General features: G+C 60.8%; 1 protein-coding gene across 1 annotated transcript in view; it reads right to left on the bottom strand.

Annotated features, from left to right (window-relative positions):
- The window catches only part of DLG4 (discs large MAGUK scaffold protein 4), a 31564-nt gene extending 23634 nt beyond the window's left edge, over positions 1–7930 (bottom strand). The window contains exon 1 of the mRNA XM_044417174.1: positions 7841–7930. Within this exon, the coding sequence (XP_044273109.1) occupies positions 7841–7846 (6 nt within the window). The 5' untranslated portion in view covers positions 7847–7930. The remainder of the gene's footprint in view (positions 1–7840) is intronic.
- Positions 7931–10996: the final 3066 nt, after the last annotated feature.

Below are 10996 nucleotides of genomic sequence, written 5' to 3'. Positions count from 1 at the left end.
CGGGGGCTGCCCGGGCGGAGTGCGCCCCCTGCCCGCCGCCGCGCGCCCTCCAAGCGCCCTTGGCGCGGCACGCAGGTTAATTGGATTGGGCGCCGGAGGCTTCTGCCGGGCCGGGCCGGTGAGGCCACCCCGCTGAGGGATCAGGAGCGCCGGGCGGGCGCGCGACCCGGAGGGCCCCCGCCTGCTCCCCCCCCCGCCGCCCGACTGGCCGGGCTGCGCGGCCGATGGCGAGCGGGCCTTCCCGCTGCGGCGCTGGCCACGGAGCCCCACCTGCTCCAGGAAGGGCCGGGGACGCGGCAGGCCCTGCGCGGGCGCCCAAGGGGGCACCGTCTGTTGCGGGGTGCAGACACGCAGGTCTGGGTACACGGCCCCCCGGCTGCCCCCACCCTCTGCGCCTTTCCTTCCAGCCCCCAGGCAGGCAGGGAGGGTTTCCCCCTTGCATATGGGTCCTGCCCCACCTCGAAAGAAAGGGAGGAGCGCCTGTCCTTGGTTGGAGGGAGCGAACCGCTGCCCCGCAAGCCTCGGCTGCGGCCCTCGGGTGGGAAGAGGCCCTGCACACCGGCCTCGGGAACAGGTGAGCCTCAGGAGCTGCTCCCTGGGCGGAAATGAATCCATCCGGGTATTATGCAACTGGGGGGGGCATTTAGCCAGTGGAGATGTTCTTGCTGCACCCCCCATCTGCTGTCCTGTCCCGCAGAGGCGTTGACTGCAATTCCCATCATGCTGAGAACCACAGCCCAATGCCTCTGTTGGGCACCCAGGTGAGGAAGGCTGTTCCAGCCGGGCCAAACTGTGCTGTAAAAGGTTTGGAGCAGCCCCGCTGGATCAGGCCGGACGCCGCATGAGTCTGGCCCACAGGCCCCGTCCCTCAGTGGCCACCGGATGCCAGGGGGAGCCAGCGAGGGGGGGCGGAACAGACGCTGCGCCTCCTGCCCGGACTGTCTTGGGGATCGGCCTGCCTCTTCCAGCGGTGGATGTCCACAGAAGAGACGGGGTTGATTTCCGTGGGCTGAAGGGCGAGGCTGCGATCCACCGGCCGGAAACGCGGGGTCCACCGGATGCCAGCTTGCAGCCCCAACGAACGCCCCCTCCAGGGGTTGGGCAGGAATCTTTCCTTACCCCACATGGAGGTGCTGGGGACAGACTGGGGACTGTCCACTGTAAAGGGGGGGGAGTGTGGCTCTCCCATATAATTCAGGCCCTCCCAAATTATACCCCAGTGATGCCAAAGTCCAGGTGCAGCCTCCCATCTCCAGCACCATTTTTCCTTAAAAAGTATTACAGTGCAAAACAAAACACAAATGCCAAGTATTGTAAAAGCGGAAAGGAGCCGACCAAAGCCAGGCTGTTCGGTCTGGGGCAAAAGATGGGGAGGGGGAAGGAGAAAGGGGATCCTGAAAGATCCATGGGGTTCGGCTGCCATCTGCCTTGGTCGAAAGGGGCTGCTCTCATAATTCATGGGCAAAGTTCTGTTTGTCGGGAAAATGACCCTTCGCACCTGCCTTACTCCGAGGGAGGGCATCGTGTTCCCCAAATTCCACGCTCATCCAGACCCTAAATCAGCCGGTGCACCCAAACTTGTGGGAGTCCGCGCACACGCCTCGCAGCAGCCGGGCTGGGGATGATGGGAGCTCCTCACTAGCTCACCTGCAAGACTCCTGAGAAAAGCTGCTTTGCACAGTGGCTAAGATGGGCACCGATGGACCAGAAGACTCCGTGCGCTGGGTCTTACCCTGTGCTGTACCCTGAGCCGGTCCCACCACATCCCCCCTGCGCCTTCCCCCCTCCTGCAGCACTTCTCTCCTCAGCCGCTCTCTGGAGCTCGTGCAGAGTTAGCCTGCCACCAGGTGCCTCTGCTGCCTAGCGGTCCCGGGCTCCCCCACCGCCCCCGGCCCGGGCACCGGAGCACCACGCACGGATCCGGGCCGAGGGAGCAGTGGGAGAGACGTCGCCTGCCCCACACTGAGGGAAGGGTCTTCGGCCGCGCAGCCCCACCTCGCAGGGGTGCTCGCCAGGAACAGGATGCACGGGCGATGCTTCGCACAGGAGGAAAAGCCGTCTGCCGGCAGCTGAGAACGGTGCCATTCTTGTTTTGATTTGATTTGATTTGATTTGGCAGAACTCTCGAGCCAGTTTACAAATATAATAACAAATACAGTACAAATATATGAACCAAAGAAGAGGACGTTGGGAGAAAAACCCTAAAGGAGCCCAAAGCTGCACCATCACAAATGTGGCATAAAAACAGCTGTATCTAAAAGGTGCTGAAGGGACGAGAAGGTGGGCGAGAGGCGAGTCTTGGGCAGGACTTTCCACGGCTGCTACCCCCCCTTCTCTCCCCACCCTGCTCAGCTTCACCTGCCATGGCAAGGCACCTGTCGGGGCTCCCAGCTGAAGATCGAAATGCACAGGTGGAGAAGTGTGGAGACGGGAACCCGTCAAGGACAGACAGCCGTAACTACTAGTAGTAATTTCAAAGTACCCACATGCAGCTTCACAGAAAATAAATTGGCACGGAAAGGTCAGCCTTCAACAACCTGCCAGATATCTTTGACTACCGCTGCTGCCTCCTCTTGCCTAGGCCATGCTGTCGGGGCTGATGGGAGTTGTAGTCTAAGCATATGGAGGTTGCTGGGCTGGGGAAAGCCGGAGGAGGAGGAATGTTCCCTTTTGCACCCAACTCCACCAAGATTCACGTTTGCACAGCTGAGGGCTGAGCTGTACCCAAACTCTGCATCCAAATTAATCCGGCTTAGTTCTAGGTCCGTTTCCCCTCCTGCACCCTCGATCCTGGGCAGTTGCAGGACCACCCGTTACCCTGCAAAAAGATGTGGTTCAAAATACAGCCCCAGGCACGCCTCTGCAGCCACCCCCCACCTCTCACAACGATAAATACCTCTTGGCAGGGTGGAGCGGAGGCCACGTGCGTCGTGTGGTTCTGCGGCGCTCGTGTGTGGTGGGTGTCGGGGACGGGGGTGCTGAACACACAAAGCCATGCGCAGACACAACGCACACAACGGCAGACAGAGCCACAACTGCGTACGCACAGACGCTGGCGCACGAGGCACTGGCGTTCTGGCTGAGGAGAGCCACCGTGTCGCGTGCCCCGGCCCCGGGGAGGACTGGCTGAAATGTGCCCCCCACCCAGATTCTGGGGGCCTCGAATCTGAAATCGGGGGCCATCCGGGGTGGGCAGGGGGACTCCAAGGGGTGGACGTGACAACATTCGAGGGGCAGCCAAGCCTTCCCTGCCCAGGCAGTTAAGTGGAGGAAGCCCTGCAGCTGCCGGGCCGCGTGGGGACGGCGGGTCGCTTCTCTGTCCAAAAGGGCACCCGCTGCACCCGCAAGGAGGCAAATTCTTCCCCTTTCCAGGTAGGCGCTGCAGGCCATCGGCGTGGGGCGGCAGGGGCAGCACCGCCTCGCAGGTGGACTCTGAGAACTCCTGCAGAGAGGTGAGGGGGCCGAAGGTTGAAACAAGGGCAGACAGAAAGATCTGGGCAGCGGCTGCCCACCTCAAGCAAAATTCCTCCACGGATGATTCAGTGCTCAGCCCGAGCAGCAGGAAAACACTGTGTTGGTTATACAGCGCATTTTGCAGGAATAATTTCTGCAAGACCACCGTCCTCTGGACGTAACAGAGCAAAGCAGAAAGTTCGGGGGATGCACAAACTGGGTGGAACCACCACACCTGCCGACGACGCGCTTGAGGCACCGTGCTTGGCATGTGCTGGGAAAGGTCCCGGCACCTCCTGGGGAAAGGGGCTTGAGCCCCGCGCCGGGGGGCTCCGGCTTGGCCCTGTGCTGTCCAGCACCTGCATCATGACTTGTGTGAGGGCACGGGGGGGCTGTCCCTCGGATGGCAGCAATGCGAGGCGAAGAGGGGCAGGGGAATGGCAAGCCCCGGGTGGGGGAAACCTATCTTGGCAAGGAGATGTGCAGAAAAGAGCACGGGGCTCGGCAGGCTGGAGGACAAGGTCGAGCCAGGCACACGTGGGAGCTGATGAAAAGGGACGGCAACCTCAGACGCCATTCATGCTCCGATTTGGGAGGTCTCTGCAGCATTCTCCTCACTGCTGCCCGCCAGCACCAGGCTAGACACGCACATGGGAGGCGTGCCATGAGCCAGGGGTCAGACTAGATGGCCCAGGAACCCCTTCTGGCTCGCTCAGTTTCTGTGTTTCTTATCCTTTCAGTGCCAGGCTGAGACAGCTCTTGATGCCAAGCCCTTTAAAGAGTTACTGGGTCACCCAGGGATGTTCATTTTTCCTCTTACAGAGTCACTTTTGCTGATGTTTTATCTATTTTAAATTCATTTTCATGTTGCTTTTATTTTAGGATAAAATAAAACTGTTTTGGGTGTATGCATTGCTGTAAACTGCCCGAGGAGCTTTGGCTATGGGAGGGCTCAAAATCAAATAAATAATACATAATAATTTGTCCTCGTTCGACCATATCACACATTTGTGGGAGCAGATTTGGAGTTCCGGGCACCCCATTTGGAAAAGTCTTTGGCAACGGGAGCGTGTCCCGAAAGCCGCAAGCAGGTGAGGGGGGTCTGGAAGGCGGCTCCTCTGTTGAGCCTGAGGAGGAGGAGACGAGCGACGCAACCAAAGGAACGCCGCGGGGACAGCCACCTGGCCGTTGTCCCCGGAGTGGGCTAGAGCCAGGGCAGGGGGATCCGGATCCCGTGGGAGCAGATTCAGGCCAAACTTGGGGAGACACTTCTGCAGCGTGTGCCCAGCCGATCTCCAGGACCCTTCCGGCGCGGCAATTGTAACGAACACACCAGAGGACAATTACAACGCACTGCAACAGACACACACGCCGAAGCGCCCACCGCCTTGCAGCTGCCGTTTCGCGGGCCGACAGCACCGCAGACAGATGGCCGAGCCCGAGAACGCGCCCGGCACACCGAACAGGGAACGGCACCGCCAGCTGGGAGGTGGTGCAAGGTCTCCTGCTCGCACATGCACGCCCGCCCGCTCGCTCGCCCGCCCACAGTTCCTGGCGCCACAGAGGGACGTGCCGCCTCCCGATCCCCTCCAGGCAGGTGTGGGCCCAGCCTGGGGGCGAAATCGCCTTGGTCTCTCTGCCGGAGGGTCTGGGGGGGAGGTGTGTGGGGGGGGCCCTGCCAGCTCTCTTGGCCTCTCATTTGCTCTGGACACGATCCAGTGCGGGACCCTCTGCAGAGGCTGCCTGGGCGGGGAGCAGGGGGCACTGCGCTGTAGCAGCTCCCCCCATGGGGGCGGCCAACTCCAGGGGGTGGCACAGGGGGCTTGTTGTCCTGGCCTTGGCAGCTCCGCCGTGGGGCTCCAGAGGGCCCAGCTTTAGTGCCCGGCTCTTGGGCATCTGCAGGTTGCGGGGAGGCGCAGGCTGCCGTGTCTTCGACACCCCAATTGTGCTCCCCGCTTTCCCTCCAGTCCAGGAGAGGCAGTGGCTGCTCCGGATTCGTGCCGGGGCCCAGGCCTGGGCTGGGGGGGGCCCTGGAGCTGAGATTCAGTCCAGGCGAGGCCGAACCACTGAGCAGACAGCTCTCTTGCCCAGACGGGGGGTGCTCAGCCTGCCCTGGAGGCAGGAACGGCTTCCTACCCTGGGAGCCGCTGGATCCGGCACCGTCCCTGGAAGTGCTGGGGGATTCTGGGCACGGAGCACCTTTCATCCGCTCCGCACCACACGCCGACTCCGTCCTTGGGGGCAGCCCGGCTAGCTACCCGCCCAGACGCCCTCTCGGCTGTGTCCTGGCGACACACTATTCACAGGGCTGCCTTGGTCCAGAAACGTCCGCTGGCCCCAAAGAGGGCAGCGAGGTTGCCAGCGCGCTTTCGGGGACTGCGCTTCGCCATCGCGCCGGCTGCCCGTTGGCGCTGGGCCAGACCCACACTGCTGGCATGAACAGTCCAGCACTGGGCCCCGGGGGGCTGGAAGGATGGTCTGCCCCATATATATCTGTCAGACACTAAGCCTGGGCCAGCCGTCCTGCGGGAGCCGCCAAGGGAAGGCAGGAGGGGGGCCACCAGGAAGGGGCTCTGTGGTTGTGGCCCTCCGGCCACGGACGGTGGAAGGGACGTCCCAGCGAAGCTCAGCTGGTACTCATATACTCTTTGAGTGCCAACTGAAGATCTCATTCCCTCAGGAATTTCACTTTCATTGGCTAGAGAAACGGAACCTGGTTTAGATTTAAATATGTTTTTAAGCTATCATAAATGGACTTAAATATGACTATGAAATGTTAAAAAATATGAGAGGGGGGCTGACCCAGTACATCTGATGTATTTGATGATGTTTTTAGTGTTAGTTTAAAATTTTAATAAAAAACTTATTACCAAAAAAAAAAAAAAAAGGAATTTTACTTTCAGTCTCTCTTAAATTCTGTATCGTGTTTTAAAACCGCATCACTGCTCAGTCGCCCGCTGGATATAAATCTACAGTTATACTATAGTTTCAACCAATTCAAATGTTATACTGCCATTTTGACAGTCACTTAGGTTTTTAATTGGGGTGGATGTACAGCCGGAAGCGTGGCTTCCAGACCTAGGGAGGTGTTGAAACCGCGCTACACAACTCTGCTGTGTCCACAGCTGGAGTCCTGCGTCCCGGTCCGGGTGCCACATGACGGGAGAGACACAGCTGGGTCAGAACCGGTGCCGTGCTGGGTCCCAGGAACGGTAGCCGGGTTGGGAGGGATGTTCTGTGAGGAGCGATGGAGGGAACTGGGACTCAGAGTCTCCTCCAAGCGGACCTATTGGGATGTGAAGGGGCATCTCAACACAGAGGGCCGTGACCTGTTCTTCCCCACAGTGGAGGGCAGGATGTGCTCCAATGGGGCAAAGTTCAAGGAACTGGGTTTCAGGTTGGATGCCAGGAAGAACCTCATGGTGGTTAGGATCCCTAGGATATGGAACGGGCCTCCACGGGAGGTGGTGGAGGCCCCATTGGTGAGGGCGCTCAAGGAAAGACGGGACACCCACATGCTGGGGCTTACATGAGTGGAGCCGGCTGGAGCCGGGGGTCAGACTAGATGGCCTGGGAGGCCCCTCCTGACTCGCTCTGTTTCTATGCTTCCAAGGGTTTCACACTGTTGTGAGCCACACGGAGCGCTTTCGGCTCTTGGGCAGTCGAAAGATGTGACCAACGAGTAACTAAACAGCCTTTCTCTTATTCAGGGGGCAGAACTTCAGCGGCCTTTTATGCACAGAGGCACCCTTGCAGCACCCACGACAGGCAGACCCCTAAAACCGGCTGCCGCTTATACACATTTTAGAAAGGCACGGCAGGGAGAGAAGGCCAACGTGCCGCACGGCCGAGGTCGGCCGCTGCTCCCAAGAAACACCAAACCGCAGGAAATCCCGGCGGGCCGGGGGATAAAGCCAAGCACATGTGCACACGGACACGCCGGAGGAGCCACAGACGCACAAGCGGCACACAGATGTGCTTGCGGCCAGGAAACCGCACCGCCAAGTCCCCGCGAGCGCCACGCCGGACGGACGGACGGACGGACACACAGACCCGCCATCCACAGAGCACGCGTGTGACGCACGGCCCGACGTGCGCGGAGGAAGGTGCCCGGACCGGCGGGGGGGGGGGGCACGCTCCGGAGAGACCGCTGCCGGGCCAGGCCGCCGGGCCCGCCGCTCGCGACCACACAGAGCGCCTCGCGCGCGCCGACACACGAACGGCGGGGACACACGTGCCACCACGGGGGCGGCGGGCGGGCGGGCGGGTGCAGGTGTGCGGAGGCCGTGGGCGTGGCAGGGCGGGGCGGGGCCAGGTGCGCCTATGGCCGCGGCGGCAGGGTGGCGCCCCCTCTCCTGGCCGGGGCACCCGCGCCCCCCCTTCCTACCTTCATGGGGGAGATGTGCGAGTGAGACACGTAGCCATGGATGCTCTCGATCTGGGATAGGTTCTTCTCCGCCACGTGGACCAGCTCGGGGGCCTTTACCTGGTTGGGGAGGTGGGCAGGGCTGTGCTCCAGCGGGGGACTGTCTTCATCTTGGTAGCGATATTTCTGCAAGGGAAAGGGCAGAGGGTCAGCGCCTCGCACGCCACGCACGCCCTCCGGCCTCCAGGACCCGGAGCAGGCGAGGCCGGCCGGATCCGCTGCTCTGCCTCCGCCCTCCCCTCCCGGGAGCCGCCTGCAAAACGAAGCCATCAGCCCTGCTGTCGCTGTGCCCCGAGACGCCTGCACGGCAGGCCAAGACCCAACAGACAGTGCTTTCCCGAGATGTGATGGCGGGCACTTTCCCTGCTGGATGTCCACCTGCTCCCCAGTTCGTGGCACTGGGGGTCTGGTGGGGCGGGGGGGCAAAGCAGGAAAACCTTCTGCGCGACCCCCAGCTAGTTCTGGATTTTCATCCCTCTTGCTCACCGAGGCAAGATGGAAAGGATCCCGAAATTGGCCAGACTCCTAAAAAGTTACCCTGTACTTCGGGCCTCTAGAATGACCGAAATCAGTTTTTTCTGCTCCGCGTTCTTTCAAAGTCACGCTGGTTTCCTCGGCATCCAGCTCCGTATCCCAAACCCAGCTCTGTGATCCTGCCTGCTTCCTGGGTGGCCCAATTCCTTCCCTACTCCGCTTGTGCAGAGGGGGTGTTCCCCAAGCCCACCTCTGGCCGGAGGGCCAAGCCCCACGGCGCATACCCTGTGCCTGAGCCCGTTCCCAGCCCGGGTTCTGCACAGCACGGGGTGCAGCCAGAACAGCCGGGGCGCCCCAGCCCAGCGCCGGAATAGCCGGGTATGTTCCTGCTTTGGCATGTCTCGATCCTCCACAAAGGGCACGGCCTTCCCACACGGCACCTTCCAGGTGGGTTAGACTACAGTGCCCAGCATCCCCGGATGGGGAAAGCTGGTACAACATACCAGAAGCACAACACAATCGCGACTTGGTCTGCAGCACCAGGAGGGGTGAAGCAGAATTGGAAAATCCCAGTAAAACCACCTCGGGGCATTTAAATGCCTGGGCATTATTTAAAAAAATTAAAGGCGTCTTAAATTGAAAAACTTCTACAGGAGTGGAAGTGGCAGGCAAGGTTGGGCCTCGTCCTGCCCAGCCCTCCATCTCCCTCGTAAGTGGGGTGACGCTGGATCTGGTTTAGCCCCAGGGCATGTTTGGATCGGAGGAGGCAGGGCTTGCAGCTTGGAGAGCCATGAGTACTTCTGAGCCCGTGCAGAGGGGCTGCCCCATGGGAAAGCCCCAGGGAACTGGCTACCATGTTGAGCAGCACAGAGACCCAGGACCTGCTTTTGTTTGTATAGTTCGGCTCAGGCGGCCTACACCGCAGAAGCGTCATGAAAGAGCACTGCCTGCAGCCCCCGGTGGTGGGGGGACGAGACGGCTGGTGAGGCAGCAAGCAGCCCCCAAACTCGCTGCTGCGCTCGTCTCCTCGGAGCACCGCCCTCAAACTACGTGGGCCGGGGGCATGCCCTGCATGTCCGCCCCTTCTCTGCACCGTTGATATTTGGGGGGTTTGGAGGTCTTATGGAGTTGCATGGCCATCCCCCCAAACCTGGCACCCCCCAGGTGTGCCGGACTACAACTCCCATCCCCTTCTGGGCAAGCCGGGAAAGCACTTGCAGAAGCTTCGATTTTCTGCTCAATTGTTTTTGGAATTTTGTTTCACAGGGTCGAGCTTCCATCTACGTCACGCCGGGTGCCTGGCTGGAGAGACGGCACATCCTTCCAAGGACGGGGGGACAAGGAAGCTGCCCCCTTCCATCTCCCCCATTCTTCCACCCCACCACCATCTCCACTGCTCTCGCCTTTGGGACGACAACTGCCTGCTTCTGGGGAACCGCTGCACCTTGATGGCGAGGGCAGACAGGGCGCAACATGCCGCCCCCCCCCCCCCCGCAACCGGCACGCAGACCCCCAAGCAGTCAGTTTCCGAAAAATCCTCACCAGAGAGAAGCGTTTCCCAAGCCCAGTTGCTGCACAGAGAGGCGAACTGGGGGTGCCTTGCAAAATGCCCACCCCCCGGCCCCAAAGGCAGGCTTTCTCCAGGCCAGACTGTGATGCAGTTTGTGTGTGCCTGAGACTCGGAGAGAAAGAAAGGCAGGCAGGCAGGCAGGCAGAGGGGCTGACCCCAAGACCCAGGCCCCCGGCCTCTGCAGCATCAGACCTGAGCTCACTGACTCATTTCCTTTATGGCAGTATAAAAGACCATATAAAAGCACGGCAACTTTCTCCCGTCCTTGTTCTTGTTCAAAGGAGCAGAGAGTGCCCATCTCGGAGTGTTGTAGGGCTCTCTGGCCTTAACCCCCCCCACCCCGCCACAACCTCCCCTGGCTCAAAGGAGGCCCCTGACAAGCAGGGTCTTTCCAGTCACCCTCACGCTACTCCAGGTTTCTCCCAGACAGAGAATGTGGGTTTACTGGACGCCCCAGACAGCACCTGCCCTGGCAGTCTCTATCATCCTCACACCATGGCCGCCCCAAAATCAGAACAGAGCCATAAGGAGCGGGCAGCAGTCCAGAGGGAAACTCGGAGGGCGAACAGCCAGCCCAGCCTTTGGGAGGCCTCTGCACGCCACTGAGTCAACAGCCCTTCCCGAGCGAGTTCCAGTCAGTGTGGATCCGTCCGTGGTCCTGAAACGGCAACTGCTTCCAAGTCGCACCCCAAAGAAAGAAAGGACGATGGCAGCCCCAGCCTGGGGGAGGCTACTGGCATAGAACCATATTCTCTGCCCCCCCCCACCTCATTCACCCCCCCCCCCCTTAATATGCTTCTTGAGTTCAGGCCACACCGCAGGATATGAGGCTTCACTGGAACGATTCGGGATGGCCTGCTTTCCCCCCCAGGGCAGGACCTGCTCGGCTGCTCACAGGCCTCCATCTGGCACTTGGACCGCACCTCTGGGATTAGGCCCATGTCCTGCTGGGCTCGATCCAGCGTTCCAGGAGGCTGAGTCTCCAACGTTTTCCTGACCGCCTGGGACATCTACTCGTGTCCAGCAGAGAAGAGTGCCTCTGAGCACGTGTAGAATCCTTTCCCCTCCACTCA

This window comes from Varanus komodoensis, unplaced genomic scaffold (genome assembly GCF_004798865.1).
Source record: "Varanus komodoensis strain SLA01 unplaced genomic scaffold, ASM479886v1 scaffold87, whole genome shotgun sequence".
NCBI classification, from domain to species: Eukaryota; Metazoa; Chordata; class Lepidosauria; order Squamata; family Varanidae; genus Varanus; species Varanus komodoensis.
The sequence above is the reverse complement of the archived record's forward strand: the minus strand, read 5'-3'. Positions and strand labels throughout refer to the sequence as shown.